Source organism: Larus michahellis, chromosome 4 (assembly GCF_964199755.1).
Source record: "Larus michahellis chromosome 4, bLarMic1.1, whole genome shotgun sequence".
NCBI lineage: Eukaryota > Metazoa > Chordata > Aves > Charadriiformes > Laridae > Larus > Larus michahellis.
Genome location: NC_133899.1, coordinates 51,143,070 through 51,170,671, shown reverse-complemented (window position 1 = coordinate 51,170,671; position 27,602 = coordinate 51,143,070). Strand labels below are relative to the sequence as shown.

Below are 27,602 nucleotides of genomic sequence, written 5' to 3'. Positions count from 1 at the left end.
CACCTCCCGAACTCAGCCTATTCAGCCTCCTCCGCCCTACCGCCTCTGGGACAGCGCTGCCTGCACCGCTGACCTCCCGCACCGACTCAGCGCCGTGGAGCATGCGCGTAGGGCCGGCGGCGCCTGCGCGGTGCCACCCGGGCCGCCGCGGGGGGCGGGCTGTGGAGGCGACGCGGCGCGGCGGCCGGGTGACGGTGGCGGCTCCTTCCGGGCGGTGACGGCCTCGCCGGTCGCGTCCCTCGCTCTCAAAATGGCGGACGGAGGCAACGGAGGGCCCGGAGCAGCAGCGGCGGGAGCAGCGGGCGGCAGGGTCCACGCGCAGCCCCAGGAGCGAGCCATGGTGAGGCTGCAGCCCGGCGCGGTTCCCCTTGCCCCCGCTCGGGGGCAGCCTGTGCCCTGCCCTCGCTGCCACCCCGCCGACCCGTCTAGCTTTTCCGGCCGTGGGGCGCCCCGCTGCCCGCCGCGGAGGGGAGCCGGCGGCCCCCGCCCGATGGGGCGGCGCCGTGGGGGCCGTGTCCTCTCTGGTGGGGCCGCCGTGTGGAGGGGCGGGACGCGCTATTGTATGCCCACTGTTGCCGGCGGGCGGCGGCGGTGGCAGCTGCCGAGGCGCGATGGCCAGCAGCGGGGCCGGAGCCCAGGAGGAGGGCGGGCGGCCCACTGCCCCCTGCGCACCCGGCCCGGCCTCGGCCCTGGCGGCCCGTGCCCCGGAGAGGTAGCCCTGCCCTGGGCCCGGCGAGGCGCTGTCAGGCGGCCCGGAGGGAAGAGGTTTGTCGCCAGCTCCCTGCAGCATCACCCACCCCCCGCCTTCATTCCCCTCTCTTCGTTTGACCTCTCGGTAATTAGACGAGATCAGACTTTAGAAAGCTGCAAAGGCTATCACGCGTCCTTAAAACGCCGCAGCGTATACATGCACCTTTTATTTTTATTCTGGCTTTACCTTTCCTAATTAAAGGTGACTTTACTGTGGAACAAAAAAGGCCGAGTAACAGATTATCATTCTGCAGAGTGTGAATGAAGCAACAAATAGCGAGGTTTAGAAAGGATGTAGATGGAGACAGTTGTTCATTTGCTGAACAGAATTCTCCTCTCTGTGAATTACTTCAGTCACCTATGGATTCAATATTCCCTTACTGAACACAACTTGGTGCTGAATCTGGCTAGTGAAAGTAGGTGAGGGCCTCCTGTGCTTTCCTTCACAGCCTTGCGAAGTGATTACTATGTTGCAAACATTTTTGCTAGTGGAGTTCAAAACCCAAAGGCTGTCAGTTTAAGAAAGGGAGTCCAAATGCATGGCAGAAATTTTACTGCATTCTATGTTATATTTTCCTGCAACAACCCGAATACATACTGTGGTTTTGAAACTTTTGACTGTGGATGTTTAAAAGTTGGGCACTGGCAAGCCTGTGGAATAGCTACTTTTTACATGATGCTACACACCATTAATAAAATGAGGAAGATGTAATTAGAGAGATGTTTACTCATGGAACTTCTCTTGCAGGTGGTAGTGCTAGGGCAACAACAATTATTCGTCGTACCTTTCCTCTCAGAATTATAAGGGTCTCTGCAAATCATAAGAATGCAGTCTGTGACTACAGAGCCATTTCTAAAGCGAAGTATATTTCTGTGGCCATAACAGGTCTATGTGTTGATTTTTTTTTTTCCTATATTAAAAGCAATTTGATTTTAAACTAGTAAAAATGTAATTCGATTGCATTGTAGTTTCAAAAAAATGCAGCCTGAGTCAGGCAACTTCCTAAGCTTGAGAGCCATGTGTAGAGTCAGAGAGGTACTGTGAGTGATAGTTGCAATCAGCAGCAAAACAATGCAATCAGCCTTCCATTATTCGGGGACATAAGAGGCTGCATTAACCCAGGCAATGTGTAAAACTCATAATAGTGGTATTGTGAAAAACATGGGGAAAGATGTTAAAGAGATCCTCATCTGCTCAAAGTTGATGCTCATCAACTACGTTGTCTTAATTTTTATGTGGTTTCAGCCAATTGAGAGACTCTGCGCTAGAATTACTGTTATTGCAAGAGAGGTGGGTGGCCACCCAGGTTGGGCTGTCTGCTATGTATCCAAGCAAACTGCAGGAATTTTGACAGGGAGTATGGGGCATATATTAAGGGAGAAGGGGTGTTAGGGATATGGACTTAGGTTGGGTCTGACAGCGTTCGTGAAGTTGCTTGCAAACCTGGCTATACTGATGGCAGAGAAAGCTGTAATCTGGAAGTAGTACACCCAATTTACTGCTGTGCTAAAGCTGATACTAATTAGGTGGAACTAACGTATCTTGTCTGACTTGTGTTTTGACCGTGCACAGCTACTCTGAATGTCCTTTCGCTGTTGTGCTAGGATTGGGAAGTTGAGGGAATGTGGAGCAGAAACAACTGGCTGAGTGGAGAGAGCTTCGTCCTTACTGAAGTTGTCAAATCTGTCTTGGCATCAGCCCAGTCAGACCGACTTTTGCTCTCCTTTTTCATCTCTGGCTCTGGGTGCAGTTGGTTGCAGTGCAGCACCACATCTGGCTGCATGACTAATAAACCTTCACAGAGCACTGGGTACATGATGCAGGATTACCTAAATGATTCTGCAGGTGCCAGCCTGATTCTGGAATGGATGGTGATGACTCAGGTAATAAACTCTTCTGCACCCAGCCCAACTCTGTGGTTTCTTCTGTGCACTTAACTCCAACTCTTCGGGTTGGATGACTGTGCTTGGAAATACCCGAGTTGGTGATTCACTGTGTTAGTTGAAGTCAGGTCCTGTCTCTGCCCTTTTCTTTATACTGGTTGTATTGCTTCCTGAGCTGAGCTGCCCTGAAGGAGAGAGGGCTGAATTTGGGCTGCACTGGTACTGCAGTAAACCCTGTCTACCAAACTTAAGTTTACTTTCTTTTCTTTCCCAACAGCATTGCTGTTGGCTGACTGATGGGTTGGACTTGGCTTGTCTAGTAGCTGGCTAGCAGGCATTGCCGGTGGCCCAATAAAAGCCTGCTTTGCAGGCTGGACCCAGCCTTTTAGTTGTTTGTCCATCTGTATTCTAAACAAATTCCGGTTTGACTCCTGCCTGCTTTGGTGATGCCTATCTGGAATATACAAGCCAGGTTGTAGATACTAAAATATTTCAAAGATTTTAATTTATACAAAATCTTAAAATTTTGATGTACATGTACCTTCTCAGTAATACTTGTGAAGAAAAGGGATTTTTTTCATCAGTCCCACCTTTTGTCATCACTCAATACTCCTGTACAAAAGTATAAATGTAAGCAGGGTAGTGGTGTACAAGAAGCGAAGAGCTTTATTATTAGGATATTTTCTTTAAAGGCAGGAAAATAACTTGAAGGAAAACCACTTAATCTTGGAAAGCAAAACATGATGCAGGTGCTTGTGCGTTACAAACTATTTCAGATTTTGGGTTGTGCCATTCAATGCTATTATATTGTTGAGAAAATGCATATGAGAAGCCTTACTTCTATAGCGGTGGTGTAATCAAGTAGTAATATGGAGGGGACGTTCATATTCATATGCACATATCTCAAACTTGAGATTAATGAAATATCAGTCAGGCATTTCTTTCAGTTTTAAATCTAACCTCTCCTGAACTGAGTGAACCTGCTTAGACCAGTGTCCTGGTTTGAGGTAAAACAGAACCAATTTTCTGTTCAGTAATTTTATTTCTTAGCTAGGCCTCTTCTAACTCTCTGAAATTAACAGCATGTTGTGTCTAAAACAGTTCGTTCAGAGTGATAAGACAGTTTGTGCCAAGGAATGGTACGCAGAGAGGCTCTTGCTTATACTTATTGCTATAACAACCAAGGTCAGCTAATTTCATTATTTGCCCCATTGGAGGGTTGGAAGCGGAAAAGTGTTGAGGGGTCCCACCTGTGGGGAGGAGCGGACAGGACAGGTGACACAAAATTGACGAACAGGGATATTCCATCCCATCTGCCCCATGCTCAGTATAAAAGCTGAGGGATCAAAGGGTCAAGTCTCTTCCTTCAGTGGCTGACATCCAAGGAGGACCCTGTCTGTTCATCTGCCTTTGATCCCGATCCATGTGTTCCTGACTCCATCTGTGGAATCCAGTTCCCACCTGTTGCTGAGTCCAGCCTGGGACTTCCCCAGTGCCTGATGGTGATGTCATCCTGGGAGCTTAATACGGTTTTGTATATTCTGTATCTATTTCATTATTTTCCTTTTTATTTTATTATTAATATTTCATTAAAGTAGTTTAGTTTCTTCTAAACTCATAAATCTCTCTTTATCTCTCCTCCTCCTCTCTGTATACGAGAGGCTGGCGGAGGGAGCATCTGTTGCTGGCCATTGGCCAATTTGGCCAAAACCACGACAACCAGATGACACGTCCATACAATTTTACATCAGTTTATGTTAAGCTAAATTAGTTTAAAATTTCATCTTTAGGTAAACCAGCATATCCTTTTGTGTAAATAAACCCTGAATCGCATCTAGTCAAAGCTACTGTTTTTAGAACAGCGGAGTGTATTAGCAGAACACTGTCTACTCTACACTTGTATCAGTGTCCAAGAAGTGGAGTCTGTGAAGTTGTAATAGGTAACTGGAGTAATTTTTGTGGCTTTTGTTAGTGCAGGAGTGAACTGTGATTGTGGAAGCATCTGTCAGCTTTGCTCAAGTCCACAAAAAGGGCACAAATTACAGTTGCTGTAATTTGGCTGTTATACTGTTATTGTGCTGTGAGAGGTATGTGGCTCCAGGAGAATGTAGCTGCAGGTGGATGTTCCTGATATCGTGCAACTGTCTAAGTGTCTTCAAGATCCCAGAGCAGTAGAGAAGCTAGGGATAAACAGGTTGGCTTTCTTGTGTAAGGGAAGGCCTTTGGGAGATGCTGAGTTAGTGCTAGATACAGATAGATTGACTTGAATTTTATTACACATTAATTCACTGCAGAATTAGACTATGTATACAAGGGATCTTAAAATTCATGATAATGGAAAATTGTGTGGGTGCAAGGCGAGTTTTAGTACACCAGCATTAATACAAAAGCCTGGTATAAACATATGTCACTTTCTGGTTTTGCTTTTTTTTTTTCTTTAAACATAACTATACCAAAGTAATGAATTACTACTTTATAAATATCCACCATAGCTGCAATTTTTGAAGTGTAGTCTGATGCTAAGAAATTTGATAGAGACTCTGTTCCATCAAGGGTAGGAGACTACAGCATGGGTGTTAAGGATCAGACAAGGAAGGAATCAAAGCCTTTCCTTTGTTTCTTTAGAAACAAAATAAGAAGGATCTGTTATATCAATGGTCAGAACTTAAACAAAAAGTTCTATTTTCAAGTCTCACAAGAGTGCTACAAATAACTCTGCAAAGGTGATGATTTTTCTAGGGAGAATAACTATTTTTACAAAATATGTATTTTGTATATTTAATGCCTGATACTGAATTCCTATTTCCTGTAGTGTTGATGTGTTAATTGTACATTGCTATCTACCTAACGCAGGTTTGACCAAAAAATTTGGAACATGAAAGGCGTTTAGATTGCATGCCTCAAAGACTTGGGAATTCTAGAATTTCTGGCTATTTTGTTTTGCCTGTTGAACCTACTTAGTAGTAGCCTGCTAATTTTGTAGTGTATTTAGGCTAGAGCGTTCAGTTGGTAGGCAGTATGATATCTGCAGCGTGGCAGAGAGAGAACTACAGGCCATGATTTCACTTGAAATGTCTCCTTGGCCACCTGTTTGTATCCACGTGCTGATCCCTGTCAACTGAAGCTGCACTCCAGTGATATTGGAGGTGAGTATGATTTTAAAACTGACACCTGGCCTGCAGTTTCAAGGACGTTGAACAGCCTGGCTCTGGGCATTGCTTACCCTGAATATGACATTAGTTTTAACTGTCCAGCAGCCAAAGCAGTAGCTGCTGGTGCTGGCGGTTACTTTTTTGCTTCTCTGGTTATCACTAGTTTGCTCTAGTTCAGCTAAACTGTTAGCTGTTGGAGACTGCTGGAATTGGGGTAAGATTCTACTGTAGAAAAAGCTTCAGTAGTCTGTGCTGTTACAAGTCTCATTCCCAGTGGGCAAACACCTGCATCATTAAAGCATCTTTTAACATTAATTGGCACCCTGCTTTGGCTTAGGGGCCAAAGTTTAAATGAATGTAGAGATCAAACAGTTCTTTTATGTCTTTAGGTCAGAGTTGATGTTTTGTTAGGACAATGTTAGATGGTCTTGAATGTTACCCATGTTGTGCCAATACAAAATAACTTTTGAAACCAAATTTGCTTCTTGCAGAGCGGACCAAAGTTTGGTACGTGGCTGGTTACCAGCTATGTTAATATAAAGGAGCCATGTGACTGTCGTGTTAGAAAACGGATATTTTGTAATTGAGTTCTAAACCGTCATTTTTTAAGCTTAGGTTCTCTACTGAAACATCGGCTGTACTTTGTCGGAGAATGTGAAACACATCATGAACAGCTACGCAGTGCTTAAGTGACAAAAAGCTAGAGTAAGCTTCCGTTTTATCTCCCTGAACCGTGCCCCTCCTGAGATAGTAGAATTTGTGCTCCTAAAAAAATTCAGTTTGATTTAAGGCAGGGAAGAACAAATATGCTAATTAATTCCTAGTGCTTATTTTTGAAGCCTCTTCTTTGGGGAATATGTATCTTTTGAGGTTGAAATAGGTTGCCTTGTCATCTTGTTATTTTTAGTAAAAATAATGCCTAGGTGTTATGCACTGCAGTTGGATCTTATTTTCAGTGCAGTAGAAAACAGAATTTTAAACTAAAATAATCAGAAGGGAAAACTGAACTAAACATTTAAAAGCAGAACCTTATATGAAAATGTTAGTTCAAGAATCTTTTGAAGTTTGCTTTCTAAAGAAATTTTAAGTATTCTGCATATTTATCAAAGAACTACTGCATGTTTATCCTTTTAAAATATCTTTTATGGTTGCTCAATTGGATAGACAATATCAGAATAAAAGTTTCCTGGGATCTGTTGTCCTGCTAATCTCTGTTTAACTACTAACAGCTGTTCTGTGCATTAAAGTAAAGCAGCCTTTTGCATTCGGTATTAATGTTGAATGGCATCTGCCTGAAATCAATGTGTCCCCAGCATTTTATCGATTTACTATTAAAATTCTGCTTCTACCAGCTGTTTTGACAGGCAGCTGGTATTGCCGTCTCATGCTTGACAGATTTGTCATGCACAAACTAAGTTCTTTTACTACTCTGTTAAACTTGAATGTTGGACCAGGTACAGGTTTTAGTTTGTGCTACTGGCAATGTCTATTCCTTCATAATTTGTTATTTAATGTTTATAAATATTAATATTCCTTCTTTTCACTGATTACATTAATGTATATTTCTAAAAATGTAGTCTTGAAATTTATGCAGTACTTTTGCACTAAAAGATCAGTGTGTCAATCACTGCAGTTAAAGTAGAGCTGCTTTTTATAGTATTGCCTAATGCAAACTGTTAATTTGAAAAGACTTTAGAATTCAAACAGAACTGTGCTTAGAATGTAAATCAAAAACTGTCATGGAAGTAATGGCTACTGAATTAATGTACGTAATAAACCTGTTGCAATGATGAAGAAGTTCTGTCATAGTGGTGAGAAATTTCATTTGACGCTTGAGCTATAGGTGAAAAGTGATTTTTTTTTTTCTCTGTTTCTGTATATACTTAGCGCTCATGCCTATTATTATTTGCAGTATTCACAAATGAATGCGTTTGTGAGTGACAACATTGGGTACGGATATATTGGATATATCAACGACAGATATTTTGCTCTTTTTATAGCAGTATTTGTAGGCAAGTGTAATTCTTCATCCTCTGACCTTTTCTGACGTGATGCTTATTTAAAGGGTTTGAAAAAAGCCTACAAACTGTCCTTTTAGTTGGAATTGACTTTTTGGAAGATCTCTGTGTGCTTACGCATGGGAAGAAATATTAGTAGTCTGATCCCACAGAGGAAGACATGTTTCCATGCAAGAGATTATCTTCTAATGATTCTTTCTCAAGTGGTATTGTGAGGTACCACTTCTATAGTCATACTCTTCTGAAGAGCCTTTAAAAATTATAGATTACTGCTTTTGTTATACGGAACAAATCAAAAGTCTTGGACAAAATGGATGCTGTCTCTGCTTTTTTGACAAAACCACTTACACTTGAGAAACATAGCTTTGCAACTCCTGGTTCCCCTCATCTCCCTTTTTCATGCAGTTTAAGAATTACTGTTATTTTAAAAAAGGAGAATGTGACAGGAAGGCCTGATTGAAGGAAGAATAAAGATGAGGCTGGAGAAGGATAGAGATGTAAAGTATAAAAGAAGACACAGGAGGCTATGTATGTCTTTTACATATGGTTTTTGTTAATGTCGGTTCCCAAGTGTCACCTCTGCCTGCTGTTTTCAATACCTGGGAATGCCCACCGGCATGAGGTGGATGTTGCTCCCTCCACAGGAGGGGTGGTTGTGTGCTGCTGCTGTGATTACTCCCTGAGCTCATTCTGGTCATTGTTTGTGGCTCTTTTATTTCTCGGCCATGCGTATGACTGTATGGTCCATATGATTGCATGGCTGTTTCTTCAGGTAACTTAATAAAAATGAGAAGATGACCAAAAACACCTACCAAAAGAACTTTACTAAGGTTGCCAATCCAGATATTTAAAAGCACAGAAATTTCAGAATTAAAATTTGAAGGTAAGCCTTAACTTACTCCAAATGTATGCAGAGGTGATTTTTTTTCCTAAATTCAGTAATTTTCACCTTGCAGCCCAAAAATATTTTCCAGTGGAATAGTGTCGATGGGAATGGAGCGTATTGAGGCCTGCTTCCTCTGGGCTTTCCTCTGTTAGTTACAGTCTGTGGGCCCTGGGGGACTGGGTGTGAGCACTGGGGGGCTGTGGAGAGACAACCGATAGTAGTGTTTTAGTTACATGATTATGTTCTTATCTTAATTGCGCTGTCTCATGATCTCTGCCTCTTTCAGTACACTGCTTCAAATTCATTTTTGAGTGGCATCAAATTTGGAAAATGACTTAGTAGAGCTAAGTGCTTAAGTTACTTAAGCTCTCTTAAGTCGAGCTTACTTGTGGTAGAAATTGAAAGACTACTAGAAACTGAGAAAGAAGTAATATTTCTCCTGGTGAAGGTATTTGAATCACAGAATGGTTGGGGCTGGAAGGGAACTCTGGAGGTCGTCCTGTCCAAACTCCCTGCCCAACCTAGGACAGGTTGCCCAGGACCATGTCCTGTTGGCTTTTGAGTATGTCCAAGGATGGCGGCTCTGCAGCCTCTCAGGGCAGCCTGTGCCAGTGCTGGGTAGAATGCTGCGGTGCAAGCCCCGGCTCTGCTTGCTGCTGTTTCGCACGGCTCTTAGGCTTTTCTAGACTCCCAGCTCATCCTGTGCATAGGATGGTTAGAACTTGATGATAATACAATATTTTATTTCTTCTTTGCCAGTCAATAAAGAAAAACCAACAATTTATTAATTCATATGGTTTTCATATCTGTAGCAGCTGAGCACTTGACGTGTAAAGGAGTGAGTGAGCAGAGGGAAGGTGGGACTGCTCAAAGTGTTAATCAAAGTATTCAAACCTGAATTTCAATATGTGTGCACAAGGGGACCAAGCTAGCATTGGACAGTCAGTCTGAACTTAAGGGAGTGCTTTATTTGTCAGCTTCTGTATTTTTTTGATGATTTTGTGTGTAATTTTATACAGTTGAATATAGTATGCTAAACAGACTCTGATGCAAGGAGTAAATTGCTTCTCCTAGGAGACACAGAGGGTATGGGATAGGTCTGAAGTTTAGCCTGGTGCAGCTTTTAGAAATAGGAAAATGAATATTCTTGTTTCTCTTGTGAATATAATGGATATTTCCTGGGTGATGTATAGGTTGAGGATATAATTTAGTGTGTTTACCAAAAGGCAGCCAGCCTGCTTGAGAGTTCTTTTGCTTCCCTTCTTCCCTCTGTTTCCCAACTTCCTTCTCTGGACAACATTTAAATAGAATTAAAAGCTTTGCACGGGAATACTTGAAATGCTTATGAGTTAGACTGTGTGAGAACCCGTTCTACACTTCTGGCAGATTTTCAGGAAAGCTTTCCCCTGTTTCTTGAAGCTATGATGTCCTCTGTTCCAACGACACAGAAGCTAAACTTACACCATCTCTTGGGAGCATGGCTTATTAAGATAGAAGAGCTACAGACTACAGGGATTCTCCTGTGCTTTGGGAAGGGAGCATGCCAAAGGGTCACACACACCCATTTGAACAAATACAGTTTGAGGGGAACTCGCTAAAGCCATAATGCGGGATAGGTAAGTTAAAACAAAAAACAAAAACAAGTTATGGGAAGAAACACGTTTAAGGAGGAAAGTTGAATTATGGACTGACTTTATGATAGGAATAATTTACTTCCACTCATTAAATCAGACCTGCAAAAAAATAAACACGCGATCAAGGAATTCAGTTTTCAGTTACCTTTTACAATTTGACGTCTTTCTGAGAGCTCCCAGCTAAACGTGATATTTTTCTTTTTTAAGTGTTACTATGCAAGTTTTTGAGAAATTTGGATTTAATTTACAATTTTTTTACAATTGCTTTTTACAATTTGGTGTCTTTATGTCCCAGGTAAATAAAATTTTTATTAAAAAATTGTTGCTAGGTAGTTGAAAAATTTGAACAAATTATTAAAAATAAAAGGCAATCTGCTAATTTGTTTCCTTTCCCTTTTGTTCCTTACCACTGTGAATATGTAAAAATAAATACATACCTATATATTTGAGTGTGTGTATGTATGCAGAATGCTATATATTACATGCATGTCTATGCTAAAGCTGTTATGACCAATATGGTGATCACAGTGGTGCTTACTGCTCATGTAATAAATCCGTTCTTGATCTAGACTTTTTTGTTAGAATTGTATTTTAAATAAGTTACTCCTGTCACTTCATGGGTGAATCTTCATTTTCAGATATTTGAGGATCAGTTGAATGCTTTGTGATTCAAGAAATCTGATTAGACTGGTCAACCTGCATTTATAAAATGAGGATATTCTAGGATGATTTGAGGACAAATTCGCTCTCCTGCTTGACCTCATTATCCATGGCTTCTCTTTTTCATCAGTGTCTGCCATGTATTTTTTTTCCATAACTTTGAGTTCATGGATCACTCTGATAAATGAAATAATGGACTACCTAAGGGTAATGCTAAAGAAGATTGATAGCCAAAATATCTGTAGAAGCCTCAGGCTAAAACTAAACATATTAGAACTGTAGTGTGTTTTATTAAAGCCATAAAGGAAGTGTTTAGAGTAGTTACAATGTGGAACCAATCTCCTTTAACAGATTAGTTTGGGGTAACGGATATTATTGTTAATCGAGGCTGTTTCAACCTGGTATCTCACTTCTATTTCTGTTTAGATTTTGTAAGTAGACAGGTTTTTTTGTACTTGTCTATATTAGGTAGACATACAATTTTTCAGAAAACAGGTATGCAATTTCTACATGATTGCAGATCCGGCTTTCAGAGTACTGGGATTGCAGCAGTTTGTACTGCATGTGTTCTAGATTAATTTTTTTTTTTTTGGAGAATTGTGGTTCTAGGTAGTAAACTGGGGAGCTGTAGCCTTATAGATCTGTTATTTAATCTCTTATCTCCATCAGTTTGGGGGGGGCAATCCATTGATTCAATTGATGTAGGTTTCATTTTAAGTGAGAAATCAGCATTTTTTGCCTTTCATGTAAGATGTTGTGCTTTTTCATCCTTTTAAAAAAGTTGATTAGTCTGCTACTTTGAGCCTTCTCTCAATCTGAACTCTCTGCTGGTTGCTTTGCTCATTCTTGGCCTAGAGGAATTTCCCTTGAGCTATTTATGAAGTTACATATTTTTTTTTTTTTTCTTGCAAAAATAAATTTTTGGGCATAAATCAAGGTTGTGCATGAAAGGAGGTTGTTTTAGAAGCATTGATGGATAAACTTACTTGATGTGCAATGAGGAAAAACAAAAGCTATTTCTGAATAATGGGAATAATGTGAAAGGAAGAATATTCAGACTTGAAGGACAGAAATAGAGCAATTGGTGAGAACTGTTCAGAGAACTAGAGTAGTTGCAATTGAAATTAGGGACTTAATTTAAGAACCTCAAGCCAAAACATAAGTACTTTTATTAATTGCCTTATAAATATAAAATAGCATTTTAGTTTAGGCGTCCCAAGGATATTAACCTGAAACAGTCAGTTGCGCTTCTTTCTCCCTCAGTAACTCTTGAACCCAGATGACCAGTTTCAACAAGATTTTACAGAAGGGTAACAATTTCAAAGGCCATTCAGTTGTTGCACGTTTTGTGACTATCAGCAGGCTAAGGAATGAATCCCAAACTTATTTCCCAGCTAAGACAGGGAAACCCGGTGCTGCTGCTGCTCCTTCCATTTGTCAGCAGCTGAACAAACAGCAAGGTTTGTGTATTGGCTGGCCAGTTGTCAAGCACGTAGTTGAAGATTAATTAGTGCGCGGGCTGCTCTACAGTAGCATAGCACCTGCCAACTCTTGCCTCAGAGTGTTTTAGTAGATGACTTCAAGGGAGCAGAGGTTACTGTGGTGGGTACTGAAAGGAAAATAGCAGAGAAAATCTTGAGAAGCCATGCTTTCTTGGGTTTTATTGCTTGCAGAACTGACTTCTGATGTGGAAAAGAATTCTGGATTCGCAGTAGAAGCACTTAATCTATTACCTTTAAATTTATTTATTCATTTATGTTTATCCATGGGTGTACTTTTCTTGCAGTGGTGTGATGAAAGATTCAACTTCCAAGCTACGTTTTTACAGTGCTTGGCAAAACATGTGCCAAATATTTACTCAGCTGAAATGGACCCCTTGCTGGAGAAACAAGAAGAAATGGTCCAGGCAGCAGTATTATACCCCCTGGAATGTTATTTGTTTGGGGAAGACCCAGATATGTTCCTGGAGAAACTACAACAAAGTGGAACCTCACAGCTCTGTGGGAAGGTGTTCAAAGGAGGGGAGACAACGTACTCTTGCAGGTAAGAATGGAGGTATGTTATCATGAGTGTTCCCATGTGAGATAATGCGGCAAAGTGGTTTAATAAAATTAGTCGCACTGCTAACTAATCATTGTTTGTGTCACGGTAGGTCTTTGCTTAACTGACAGTGGCATTTGCTTCACATTTCAAACCACTTTAATGTGAGGAAAATTGCACGTGAAAAGCAGGCTCTGGCAGAGAAATGGGGAAGGAAATGTAAAGGATAATAAAGGTACTGAAAGCCATTGGTTAAAAAGATTGGATGATAGGGTATGAGTATGGGCTGTACCTGAATTGAGGGAGAATAGGCATAAAAATCTGTGAGCTGTACAGTACTCACCCTTTCAAAGTCTGAAACAGAACCCCGCATTTCTGAGCATCGTCAGTCCTTTGCTTAAGCAATAGCTATGTGACCAGTGGTCATGTTTTCACTTTCTGTCTCATCCTCGAGTATACTAAAGATGGCAGCCCATTGGTTTGATAGAATTTATTTTGTTGATTCATATTAATATGAATATATTAATATAAATAGTATGAATAAGAATATATTAATATTAAAAAGCCAGAGGTCTTTGTGGTAGATGTAAAGATTGTAACGGTGCTGGCAATTCATTAGTATTAATATGATGCTATTGTCATAGTTTATTCTAGTTTTCAGTTTATTTTAAAACCCTAGAAAATTTAATCAGAAATACCAAAAGACTGTTATTAAGGATCAAGAATATTATTATGGATAAAAAATCCAGCCCTTAGAATTTAGGAGATATCAGAATGAAAGCTCTCTGTAAACTTTATGTTTATGAATTACACTGTAAGGTTTTAATCAATCACATACTCTTCAGCTTTTTCTAGGAATAAGTTAGTGTTGTGTATGAGAGGAGAATGGTCTTTGAAGTCCTTACCTGTTTGCTAGACAGTGTGTAGTGAGCGTGACATTGGATTGAACAAAGGGAAAGGATGGTCAAGGCAGTTTAGTGCTGCTGTAACAGGAATAATCCTGTTCCTACCTCTGCAGAGTTCTTGTATGATAGCAGGCAAAAAGACAAAGCTATACTTCCCAGAGGTAGTCTCTTTTTCTTTTTTTTTTTTTTTTGAGTTCCTGTCTTACAAAAATGTGGTAGTATTTATACAAAATAGTGTATTTACTACTGCAACTGAAGCTAAATATACATTTGCTTTAGGCATCTAAATTGCTAAAAATAATAGATACTCTGAAATATTAAAATCTAAATGTCTTGAATCAGGCATTCAACTTTAACTTCTGGATTAAGTTTTTGTTCTTTTAACTCACCTTGCAGACAATTTATGATAATAAATGTTAGTGAAGATTAAATTATTGTAATCATGATTATCATCTAAAGGGTTGAAAGGAAATTCATTCTGTAATCAGAATTACCATACTATTTTAGTTGTATTGTAAAGGAGGCTTGAAATAGATGTTGAACAATGGCATGAAACAAAAAACTTGTTATGTTGCGTTAAATGCCTGTCATCCACAAGTTGCATAGAAATAAACAGCATTTAAAGAAAAAAAGAGTGACATGTTTTATGGGCAAAATGCAATGTAAAAAAAAAAAGTATGTATGTGGAGCATAGAGAAAAATTGAATTAGATTGCCCACAAATGTAATTCTGGATTTTCATGTATTTGAGCGCACGACTGAAACTGTTGAAATTAAATTTCAAAGTATATATTCTTTGGCTCATTTTACAAAGGTATTCTCCTTAGATTTTAACTTCTAACTGTTTTAAAAGTTATAAACATAACCTAGCAGAAGTGTAGCAAAAGTTTCATTAGCAAACTGGCTGCAGTTGTTGGAAACAATAATAAAGGTTACTTCAGGGCCATCATGGTGTTTCATAGCTGCTTATTCTTAGCAAAACCAGAAATATATTAGCAGCAAGTTTTGAAAGTGATATCAAGCATGTTTCTGATACAGCAGGTCTGAGGACATGGTTCAAGCCTAACAAGATTGGCTTTTATCTTCTTTCTGTGAAGTAGACAATGTTTTTATAATTTGGATCTGTTAATTTCAAATTTCTTTTCAGAGCAGCATTTTCTTTTGTGCATGAAAATTCCATGTGTTTGTTTTAGAAAGTTTTCCAGTTACCATTTTCGTTGCAGAGACTGTGCAGTTGATCCAACTTGTGTACTCTGTATGGACTGCTTCCAGAATAGCATTCACAAGAACCACCGGTACAAGGTAGGAATATTTTATATTAAGAAATTGTATTTGTAGCTTTAGAGAAGATTTTTTTGAGGATATAATAAACTGCATATGAACCGTTAGTAATTTTCATTTAAAAAAATATCTGGGGTTTACTAATTAGTTAATTCTCTCATGTTTCTAACTATGTAAAGCCTCTTTTAAGAATGGTGACTTTCTGTCTTGTTCAAGAGCTAAAGGTAAGGGAGTGTTTGTGAATGCATACATTGTTATTCTCTTTGGCAATATCACAGAAGTGTATGTCAGAGCAAAAAGCTGTGACTGAAAATGACAGTCTTGTCCTGAGTTCCAGTCAGTACTATTTGGAAAACGAGAATGAGTGTGCGTATACAAGGGCCATTACTTCAGCACTTACTCATGCAGTCTCTACACTTCCACTCTGTTGCTCCATTTTGATTTGCATAAACTACTTTGTGCTTAGTGTGGACTATGATGAAGTTAAAACAAAAGTCAAGCATCAATTTTTTTGAGATTGTTCTAGAACTGGATCATCTCTTTCTGATATCCTTTTGATTCTCTTTGAGTCAAATCTGTGTTATCTTTGAGAGGTTCCCATGCTTTAATTAAAGAAGGATCTTTTAAATAATTTTTAGCTAACTCGATGACTAAACTGTCACCTACTGTTTCTTTCCCAAGCCCCTATTTTTGCTTGCCCTCTTCATTGAGAACTCTGTAATGTCAATAGCCTTGGAAGCAGAAATGGAAAACAATATATTAAGTGTAATTTTTAAAGTTGGTCTAACTCTGCTGCAAAAAAATGTACAGAAGCTTTATGTATTCAACTTAATTAACTTTCATAACCAAAAAGTGGGCTGGATTTTTTTTGCAGCTATTTCTTCTATTTGTTGACATGATGTCTTACTTGTATTATCAATTGGTCATAAATCCCCTTTAAGTGGGTATGTTTTAATGAGAGATAGTTTGTAAGAATCTCAAAATTAACTGGGACTAAAATACAAAATTCCGCCCCTCTGTATGAGTCTGTGTATACTGATCTGAAGATGTATAGTAAGTATTGATTGAAAGATGTACAAAACTACTTGGACGGTGCAAATATAACTTCCACGCACACACACATTTTACAGAGAGGTAAGATGAAAATCAGGGAAAGTAGACAATAGTGATTATGGAGCAGTTTGGAATTACAGCTGGGCTGAGAAGCTGTTGTCGTTTCCCTGTTTTTCAGTAACTACTTTGGGCAAAACATCAGCCATGGAAATAGGTAGTCAGATGGGAGCAGATTTGCTGCATTTCCATTTTAAAGATGCATTCTACAGAATACAGATTATGCTCTTTATAGATTCATAGAATAATTTAGGTTGGAAGGGGCCTAAGGAGGTCACCTAGTCCAGCCTCGTGTTCCAAGCACATCTAATTAGATCAGGTTATTTTAAAACGTTTCAAGTAAATAACAAATTTTTGAATGTCTTTTTATTGGGTCACTTAGTGTTTTTTATAATTAGTTTAGGATTGGGGATTTAGACTAAGCTAAAGATAATTATTTTTGCCTGAGTTTTGTCTCAATTTTTTGCCAAAATGATACAAAATTTGTACTTTTCTGAAAGTGTAATGCAAAGTTAAAGTTGCAAGAATGTATTTAGATGCTGATTATATCTTATTTTCTTTGATTAGGTGTAGAGGTACTACTAAATACCTGTTCAATATACACACATGCTTGTTTAGATTATTTTCAAACTTTACCAAGTAATTTGTAAAGAAGGCATTAAGCATCTTTGCTATAGTTTTGCTCATAAAACCAGAAATCATTATTTTTCTATTTATGAAGTGCTTATTTATCAGTCATAGGCCTTTTCACCTACTTTCTAAGTAAATTTACTTAATACTCAAATTTACTTTACTTGCATACTTTTTTGCAGCGGCAACTGTATTTCCTCCTGTATTTTCTGTTCAAAAAGTTTACATTCCCCCCACCACCATCACGCCACCCCGCCTCATCTTTGATAAGTCTCCTTTTAACTTTTAGTTAAAAAGAAAAAAATATGTTGTGACAAGTCCACTGGTTATGCAGTGCCTCTTGTATTTTGTAGGTAGCTATTGATACTTGTGTTTGACTTAAATAGTGCACATTTTTATTTTTCTCTTGCTTTTTACGTGCATATTTCATGGCTGAAATACACGTTTTTACAGATGCATAGCTCCACTGGAGGCGGATTTTGTGACTGTGGGGATACAGAGGCATGGAAGGCTGGACCGCTGTGTACTAAACATGAACCTGGAGCATCAGGTTCTGCAAAAGAAGTAAGAATATTGCTTAAAGTGAAAGAATAAATATTGTCTTTTTTTAAAAAGTGCTTATTCCAGTATATGAAAGTATGTATGTTTATGTAGCAGGTCCAATTGAATTGAATCAGGATTTCCTTGGTCAAGGTGTTTATTGGGGTCAAACATGTATATTGTCCATCCTTTGTCTCCAAACAAAAAGCAAAACCAATAGAACACTTCCATCTACCGGTCTTGTGCACTTCTGTCTTTGATTAGGAATTAAAATAGGAGTTTCTGCTCTTTTCTGTGCTATATGTATTACTCAGTTCTTATTTATAAATAATTGGTTTCCCAGTGGTTAGTAAATAGGTATAGTATTTGATTTTAATAATATTTTCTCTTTTCCACATTACTGCATTAGTGAACAATTTTTTTTGTCAGTTAATTCTGGTATGTGATCTGTCACTATGGCTAGAATAAGTTGCTATGCTTTAAAAGTAACCTCAGGATGTCTCAGGCTTATTGTACCTCATAAAGCAGCATATTAATGAGAAATATGCCATTTTATAAGTAGTTCTCAAGAAGAATGTAGGCAATTCAGTTGCTTCAGGTAAAATTTTTTCTTTCGAGTCCTACATTCTGAGATAACCAGGACAAAAAACGCCCTTACCATTCATCGTTGCAAAGAGACTCTTAATTCCTCCTGGTTTTTTTGCAAAAGTACTTCTCTTTAGGATCTGGAAAAAAATTAAATGGAATAGAAATAAAGAACACTGGTCTTACAGAAAAATGAGGCAAAGTTTTCCTTGACTGGTTCATCCTTCAAAAAACCATGAATCTTAATGGATTTCAGAAATAAAAATAGTTGAAGCTCCAAGAAGGGGTTGTCTGATTACCATTTGGAGCTTGTCACTGTAATGTTGACCTGCTTCTACTTCAGTAAAGTCTGTTCTGCTGTGCGGTACTTATCCCCGAGTACTTAGCCATGTGATACATATCTGCAGCTGATACCTACATATTACTTACAAAAAACTGTAATCAAGAGAACCAGATTGTTTCCACAGTATTAGAATACCACAAAATAGCTGCAGTATGGTTAATTTTACTGCTGTTGCCATTATCACATACGTTATATGTTTTTCCAGCATGTTCTAGAGGTGCTTCCAGAATAAGAAACCAGAAACAGTTCCTCTTTGGGAAGTATTAGTTTTTGTCCTTGCATTCTGAAGGAAAACAGTATTGTTTTGCAATGCTAGACTCCTGGTACTGTTGATAAAGACATACGGGAAGGTAGAGAAGCTTGTGTGTCTACCAGCTTCAGAGCCACCTTTGGATGCTATGGAAAGCTTATGTTACAAGATGCTCAGTATCAGATTTCTAGCTGATTGCTGAGGGGTCCGTGTCACATCATGAAGAGAATTTAGCAATGGTCTTAAGACAAAATGTTCAGGTCTCAGTTGAGCATTAGGTGTTCTTTCACTTGAAAATTGTTTCCAGCCAAAGTATCTCCATTGCTCCTAGATACGGGATATTACTTATGCCTCAGGTGACCAGTTTGTGTCTTACAGACAGTAGTAAGCGTACATTATGGATTTCACCCGTGATGGCTCACAAAAAATCACACCAATACCTGTATGAACATGGACCTATGAGGCACATTAAGAACTTTAACAAAGAGATTCTAAACAACATAGATTGTATCTCCCAGATTTAAAATTTAGGCCTCTGTAGGAGATCTAAAAAACAGTTGCTTCAGCACTTTACTTCTGAGAATGGTGTTATTTTTTTGGTTCCAACAACTCTGGTCAGAGTCCCTAAAATGGTTTATGCAATGTTTACTTCCTGCTGGGGAACCTATTTATCAGCAAGGTACAGATTTTGATCTTGCAGATCTGGTATTTGCATCTGTGATGGCATATTTGGCTTTTTACCTCCCTTTCCTTTAGAACAGTTTTTTCATAACAATGAAATAATTCAAAACCAAATGTTAGGAAAAACACCAAAACCTTTATAAAAAATTTTACGCAAAAACTCTTTCACTCTTGTTAAAATCGCACTGTCCAATTTTTGAACATACTACCTGGGAGTAGTGAATAATGAAAAACAGACAATTATTTGAATTTGAAGAAGTAGAAAGTTACTTGTTGTAATAGTTCTTTGTTGTCAGTAGATGTAGTTATTATGCAGTCAGTGTATGTAGACTCTCTAGTAATAGGGCAGATATACAACTACTACAATAATGAAACGGATCAGTATATTAATGTATACTATATGTAACTATTTGTTTGCATTAGATTGCATTGCATGACAACGTTCCTGTTTTAATAGAAGACTTATCCGCAGAGATTTTTCTTTATGATGAAGAGACTCATGGATGTTTGGATTATCTCATAGTTTGTTCTCTGTTTTGAGAATCAAGGACATTCATAATGTAGGAATTTTCTCAGCATATAGTGCTTATTAAAAGAAATGAGTTGCAAAGCGCATTTGGAACAGTCTTGCATATTTCTCTTCCAGCATGTTTTCTGATAGTATGGAAGTTTATCACATGCTTGTCAAACAAAAAGCACTCTTTTATTGATGATCCTGACCAATGTTCCTTTAATTATGCTTAAGTGCAGAGGATGTATCATACTAAGGTGTTTATAAACTTACTCTGATCAGGTAGGAGCAAATAAGAAGAGGGATATGTTCGCAATACATTTGTCTGCTGTGCAGAACATGGTAAAAATGTGCTTAGAAACTGGCTGCTATTTTTAAAAGGTAGATTAAGTTTAGAATATGATCTACAGAACTACCACCTTTTAAAAATGAGCCCTCAGTAGTGGACAGGTTTGAATCTACCATGTGAAAGATAGGCACCGGAGCTTTTACCATTTCTGAGATAAAGAGGTGAGCATTAGTAAAATGCAGTACCCTTACAAAAATCTTAATTGAACCTTATTTAAAAAAAAAAAAAGTTTTACAATGAGGAGCTATTTACAAAACTTGTTGGTATGTATGTAACATGGGGCTCAGAAAAGCAATCCTTCACTTTAGAATCCCCAGTCCAGGCTTTTAGGAGTCATCTGTTCCCTATTGATTCCAAATTAATGTCTTTGCTATGCCAGAAATATATAAATATAAAACCCTTTTGCCAGAATTTATCCTTAAAAACAGATAATTTTAAGAATTTATGTCAGAGATGAGGTAAAAATACTTCCCAGGCATGTTTGTTTAAAAAAATAATAATTTGGTTATTAGTTATTTTTAAAAGTTGATATCTGAACACGCTTTGTTCATTCTTCCACAATGTTATTATTTGAAGCTCTACCTGAAGCTTAAATAATTAGGCATTTTTGGGCATAGTTCTGAGGAAATTTTGTTCTTATGCTTTCAATTTACATTAGCTGTATCTTAATTTCATTTTACTGTGACTTCTATTAAAGTGGGTAGCATTGGAGGTGGCATTGCATCATTTAACTTTCCACTACTTTTATGAGTTCAGTCCCCACTTTTAGTAGTTTATAAATCCTTTGATGTAGTTTCCTTTGATTTCTTCTACAGACTGAAGGACAGTAGCATGTCTTACCAGAAGGTTCCTGTTTTGCGTATCTCTACGCACAGCTTCATGTTTTCTTCCAGCTCTATCATTTTTGCTTGCCGTATGTTAATGCTTAAAAAGCCAAACTCTTAAGAAATACTGGAAGAAAAAATTAGTATATTTACGACTGCGTTCAATTAGATTATTCTTAGCACTTAAGTTTTTTTCATTCTGCTCCAAACTGTAGGATAATGATAGCTTTGTCAATCTGGGGAAAAAAAAAATAGCCCAGACATTTGTATTCTTAATTACCGAGATCTACCACAAGCTTATTCAAACTTAAGTATGTACACACAGTGATATTTATAGACCATGATTTCATTGGCAGACATTTCAGATTGTATGTTTGGATCCAAATTATTCTTGTAGTGCTTATCAGGTCAGAAAACTGTTGTTCAGAGTTTTGTAAGTAATTGGCCATGTTAATGCATTTTTACTTCTCTTCCACTATGTTTTTAGGTTTTACATCCTATGGATACAACATGATTTCACTTGAATTTTTATTTTTTTAAAGCAATCTGCTTCGTAAATGGATAAATATGATTCTATAGTTGATTTAAGAATTTTTCAAAAACATGATTTTAAGCTGTCATAAACATTTGACAGAATACACTCACAAAAGAGCAAGCAATGCAGGGGAATAATTTTGGTCTGGACTGCAAATTTTCAATATCTTCGGGTGTACAGAAAACTGTTAACCAGATTCATTTTTTTAAAAAAAAAAAAGCAATAATTGAAGCTTCCTAACACATTTGGTGAGACCTTTCATAGACTATTCCTAGATAAAAACTGGATGTGTATAAAAAGTTAGATGAAACTGTTGGAATACTACTGAGAGCCCTTTGGATGAAATAATTTTGAAGAGAAGAAATTGGATGAGATTAATTTGCTTGAAAATAACGAGAAGGCTCATTTCCTGAAACAAATATAGTAATAAGGTATTCTACCAATCCTTTTTTAATTTTTTAAGTTTCTTTTCCATGTTAATATTATCTCATGTCTTACAGAATTCTGAATGTCAGTTGAATGAAGAAATTATGGAGCACTCTAGGAGAGTGTTTCCCGCTGTGATAAAATACATTGTAGATATGCTTATATGGGAAGAAGAGAAGGAACTGCCTCCGGAGCTCACAATTAGGTAGGGAGTATTTCCCGCTTTCTCTTCCAAGGCATTAGAAACTTTCGTAATAATTTTGCCTGCGGTATACTTAGGCTCATGCAAATATGTTAGTGCCAAAATCCCTGTAAACAGCACTGTAGCATTTCTGACCTACAGTTATATAGAGAAAAGCTTTTGATACTTCATGGAAAAAGTAACATGTGATTGTCCTCCATCAAAATGGAAAAAGTTTGTTATATGTCATGTTAAAAAGACAAATGGGATCTTTAAATGGCAGAGAGAGGAATAGTAATGGAACAATCAAATAACTTAAAATCTGTTTTGTCCTTCGTACGTTATTTCTATGGCTTATTCTGGTATACGCGGTGAGGGAATTTTTGGGTGTGTCTTTGACATGAAGACCATGCTTGATTTTCTTCTATGATTTTTTTTTGTACTTGACGTTTCTCTCAAGCTACCAAGTGAGCTGTTGCTTGTATTGGATAGGACACTATTTACGATTTTACTTTTATTTGTATGGTGTTCTGTTGGCTTTTTTCCAGTAGAGAGAAGGTAGACAGCTACTACTGTGTCCTTTTCAATGATGAACATCATTCTTACGATCATGTCATCTATAGCCTGCAAAGGGCACTTGGCTGCGAACTCGGTGAAGCCCAGTTGCATACTACTGCCATAGATAAAGAGGTTAGTTCATTCTGTGTATGGGAGAAAGTAACTTTTTAATCATTAAGTAGTGCTACTTTAGTCTCTTGATCATAGAGTTTTTGTTTCTGGGGTGCTGGAGCTTGAGGAGAGAGAAAGGCATGTTGCAGAGTAACTTAGTGTACATGAATTTTCCTCATCTAATAATATTAAGATACCCAGACTTTACTTTGTTGTTCTGTTGTTAATTTAATTGAAATAGCTTTTTTCTAAAGATAATTATGTTAATCTTGATTTGCTTCTAGATATCTATAAGCACCATGAATGTTGCTGGTCCCCATTTCTCATAAAAAACATAGCAAAGATCAAGCTTGTGACATTTTGGTTTTGTCATATGTTAGTCTCACGCTCGATATTTTCTTTAAACAGGGTCGTAGAGCTGTTAAGGCAGGACATTACACCTCTTGTCAGGAAGCAAAAGAAGAAATCAAGGTAACTTCCTAAAATATTTTTCTCATTTGAAAAACAAGCAAATCACCCTCATCATTATTAATACTGAAGACTTACTTGTCTGTTGTAGTCTTTAACTTAGTACTTCCATGCTTTTATATCCTGCCTGTGAACTTTTTGAAAGTGAATTTACCCCACCACAATTGGTATAGATAAATAAGTATCTTCAGAAATAAAATGTCAAACTGATTTCTTTTTTGTTAGGGTTTGCCATTAACATCTGCTTGGGAGAGGTAATGAGTGGTAAAGACAAATATGAAAAATCATCTTATCTTTATTTTATCTCTATTAATATTTACCTGACTCCTAGAGGCATTCTGAAAATGTTTCTCAACGACCACTTCATGTGGAGGTTCTGCATGCTGATGTTATGGCTCACCAGAAGTTTGCCTTGCGCCTTGGTTCTTGGCTGAACAAACTCATGAGCTATTCAAGTAAGCATAACTGATTTTTGTTACAATACTGCTACGTCAGTATTTAGCTGACTAATTATCTCAAAAAATGTTTTTAGCTGTACTATATATGATATTCCCTTATTAAAATACTTTCACATTCCTTCTAATTAATAAATAAATACAGTAGTATGGCTTCTGATATCCATTGGTATGGTTATGAATAGTAGTACTTTTCTTTTCCTTCTTACTGAAACAAATGTCTTTCCCTGCTTGAGCTCTGTCTGTTCCTCTAGAAGTTTTATTATCCTTAGTTTCAGCATCACATGCCCTATTTCAGTGACTTCTTTGCTTAAAAGCTGCCTTACCCAGCGGTGGTGGAAAGCTGCAGAACATCATCAGTGTAAAGCATACATCCTCTGCTTGAATTAATTCCTGCTTCAGATTTGATAACTGTGATTAATTAGATAGCGTCAGTAAAACAAACAAACAAAAGCCTTAATTTAAACATTTGTCCAGTAGTGGAAAGTCTATTTTAAGCTTTCAAACATTGCTCTGGTATTTAATGATGCTCATGGTTTTAAAGATGACTTCTGGATCAATCTAATTTTGATGACTGTTGTTAGGTTTTGTCCTACCTGTGTTTTGGCAGACTAAAGCCATTATAGAATTTCTTCTTGCCATACAAATATACATAGATTAAGCTGTGCTCTTTGCTCTTTCTCCTTCTTGAAAGGGTAAATCTGTTGGTCTGCTTTAGCCAGTTTGTAAGCTTGGATAATAAAGTGACTTTCTTGCCTTTTTTTCTGAACACTTACTTTCCAATCTTTCCCTTGAGATACTTATATCAGAATTGTACCTTTTTGCGTTTCTTTACAATATTTTATAAATTTTAGCTTTCAGTTCTTTTCAACTTTATTTCACTGATGATATTTTCTTGCTGGTCTGAGTTCCTCAGACAGTTCTTTTAGTTGGTACAAATTCTTGACTGTGTGGTTTATTTCAAGATTTCTAGTGAAAGTTTGGGGTTTATCCACATTTTTCTTTCTAGATAACTTTTTCTTATTATTTTAAATTTTATGAGATTACTCTAAAACACCAACTGACAGCTAATTATTCATCTGTTGACTCTGTGTGAGTATAGACAAGTTGGTGTTAGTGCCCCAGCAAATCCCCAGAATTACAGGGTTTTAAGTATTACCTTTTTAGGTGATGAGATAAGCTAAAAAGCAGCCTCCTCTGTTGGGTGCAGCATTTTGGTATAAGTTAACTGATACTTTAATATGTTTTATGAGAGTCTTCAAGCACAAAGATTGAAGTGTAACATTCTTGTCCTTGTTCTTCTGGATTATATACATAGATGCTTTAAGGGCTTGATGTTCTGTACTCAGCTGGAACACCTTGGTGGTCTGGTGGTTCCCATTGTTTTCGTGGTATTGCTTCAAGTGGTAGAATACTGATCAAGAAGCATTCAATGCTCTTTATTTCCAGGTTGTTAGGAATCTGATTCATGACATTCCACTTTTCCTTTTGAAATTAGTGACGTAAGAGCTCATTTCTGAATGGTAGTAACCCATGACTCTGATATGGTGATCCCCAAAACTGCTTCATCAAGCACTGTATTTACTGATAGATGCAAGAAAATATAAAATAATGTTCTGAAATTCTACAAAAGACTGACTTTCAGCACCCAAGGAAGGGACCAGTGTAGATCTGCCTAGGCTGTACATTTCTGTGGTGAACTCTACTTATGGATCTGCTTTGCAAAGCTGTCTAAATGCTTTTCATTTCAAAAAACTCTTCTGCGTCACTGGATTTATTAAATAAAGGTGGTAAGAATAATAGGAAGAAATTAGTAACGGGAGAGTGTGTGGGAGTATCACTGAGGAAAAAAATTGTTAAAAAATAACTCATACTTAAGTGCCTTCTTTTTTTCTCTTAAAGAACATAATTCTGTAATTCTCATTTTGTTTCCTCCTATCATTTAATTATTGAAGCATTCTTGTACAAATGAATAGTTTTATCCCTATAGGTGACTTCCGCCAGATCTTTTGTCAAATATGTCTCAAAGAAGAAGCTGGATCTGAAAACCCATGTTTCATAAGCAAGTTGATGCTATGGGATGCAAAACTTCATAAAGGTTTGTGTACCTATGTTGCTATAAACTGAAGAGGCAAATTATTTTTTCATGCGTGTAACAAATGTGTAAAAGTAAATAAGTGATATGCAGGTGAAATTACATTTCTTTATAGTTTTTATATTATGGTTTTTATACAGACTTTTTTTTTACAGCTGAGATAATTGTTATTTTGTGTATGTATTTGCCTCCTAAAGTTTTCCTGCTTTATGTATTTTGAAGAATCTTTTCACAAGTTGTAGCCTGCCTGTGAGTGACTTGATGCTTACCCTGTGTTTTAAATACATACCAACAAATGTTAAAAATAAAGTAAAAAAAAAAAAGAATAACTCTTTTAATATACTTCATAACCATTTCAAGGCTTTTAATGATTTTTAATTATAATTTAGTAATCTCTTCCTCTTTTACACAAAAAGCTGCATCTTAGCACAATAAAGTGATGTGCATTGTATTGGCTTTTCACAGGGGCAAGGAAGGTTCTTCATGAACTTATCTTCAGTAGTTTTTTCATGGAAATGGAATACAAAAAACTTTTTGCTGTGGAATTTGTGAAGGTAAATAGCTATTTGTTACTTATGCTATGAATTTTTACTAGCTTTGTAAAAGTTCCCTGAAACCTGAAAATTGTTTCAGTATAAATAATGAATTTTTCAACAAGCAGAGCTTCAACAACTAGCTCAGCCTTTATAGAGTGTGTTACTTTCAACATCATTGGTTTGTTCCTTATAATCGTGTAGGTGTATATGCTCATTTTGAATGCAGTATTGTTAGTATTCTGTGTATCTTTTGAAATGGGAGATGGACTGCAACCGAAACTGGTCTGTCTTTTTAAAAATTACATACAATAGTTCAGAAATATACTAAACTTAAGACCAAGAGGTTTTTGTTTTAGGGTGAGACTTTTTAATCCTGGTAAAGGTGACTGACACTCATGGTTTTCTCTGGACCGAAACAAAGCAAACAAAGACTTACATTACTCATTGTACACATCTTTTATAGACAGCTGTTGAATAACTATCTGTGCAGTTCACTGCAGGAGGAAGACTTGTTTTATAATAAGTTAATATCTTTATTGATCCTTTTTTCAGATATTGAATTTCTTTTCTTGGGGAAAAGGAGGAAAAAAAACAACCTCGTTTTGATCTGGCAGAACAGTTAAATTTGTGCTTATCTTCAGTATTAAGGCAGTGGGGCACATATTTAATTGCTTTGGTGCATTGAGGACATTGTGCTGGTTTTGTTGTTTGAACTGCTTCTATTAGAAAGGAGGAAAGACATTGAGATGTAATTCTTGCAAATAAAAAAGTAAATGTTTTTAAAGAACACTTGTTTTATTTAATTTCCCCAATATTCTCTTTTCCTAGTATTACAAGGCATTGCAAAAAGAATACATCAGTGATGATCATGATAGAGCTCTCTCTGTGACAGCACTCTCGGTTCAGATGTTCACTGTACCCACTCTGGTACGTACAGCCTGTCTCCACTAGAAATGTGGAATAAATTTGAGAATTGCTAGCAGTACCACCTTTGCAGGCTGTTGTACTTGGTAGAGAGTCTATTATGCATTGCTGAGATGAAAATGAATGTTTTTGAAATTTGTTAAGGCCAATATGAAAGCAGGAGCTTGAGTTCATGTGAAAATTCATTACAGAAGACAGAGGGAAGGCAAATAAGTTTTCTGCAGCATTGTTTTCTGCATTAACTTTCTGTGTTCGTTTACTGTTCACATTTACCTTCTTAT

At 37.5% G+C, this 27,602-nt stretch overlaps 1 protein-coding gene across 4 annotated transcripts in view; it reads left to right on the top strand.

Annotated features, from left to right (window-relative positions):
* Positions 1-27,602, top strand: part of UBR1 (ubiquitin protein ligase E3 component n-recognin 1) — a 66,925-nt gene continuing 39,323 nt past the window's right edge. Inside the window, exons 1-11 of one of the 4 annotated variants that reach the window (XM_074584697.1) lie at positions 1-340; positions 12,771-13,027; positions 15,152-15,230; positions 17,403-17,513; positions 22,068-22,198; positions 22,723-22,864; positions 23,252-23,314; positions 23,643-23,766; positions 25,757-25,864; positions 26,327-26,415; positions 27,226-27,324. In XM_074584697.1, coding sequence (XP_074440798.1) covers positions 251-340; positions 12,771-13,027; positions 15,152-15,230; positions 17,403-17,513; positions 22,068-22,198; positions 22,723-22,864; positions 23,252-23,314; positions 23,643-23,766; positions 25,757-25,864; positions 26,327-26,415; positions 27,226-27,324 — 1,293 coding nt within the window. In that variant the 5' untranslated portion in view covers positions 1-250. The remainder of the gene's footprint in view (positions 341-12,770; positions 13,028-15,151; positions 15,231-17,402; positions 17,514-22,067; positions 22,199-22,722; positions 22,865-23,251; positions 23,315-23,642; positions 23,767-25,756; positions 25,865-26,326; positions 26,416-27,225; positions 27,325-27,602) is intronic. The other 3 variants (XM_074584696.1, XM_074584694.1, XM_074584695.1) reach the window with 3 other exon arrangements.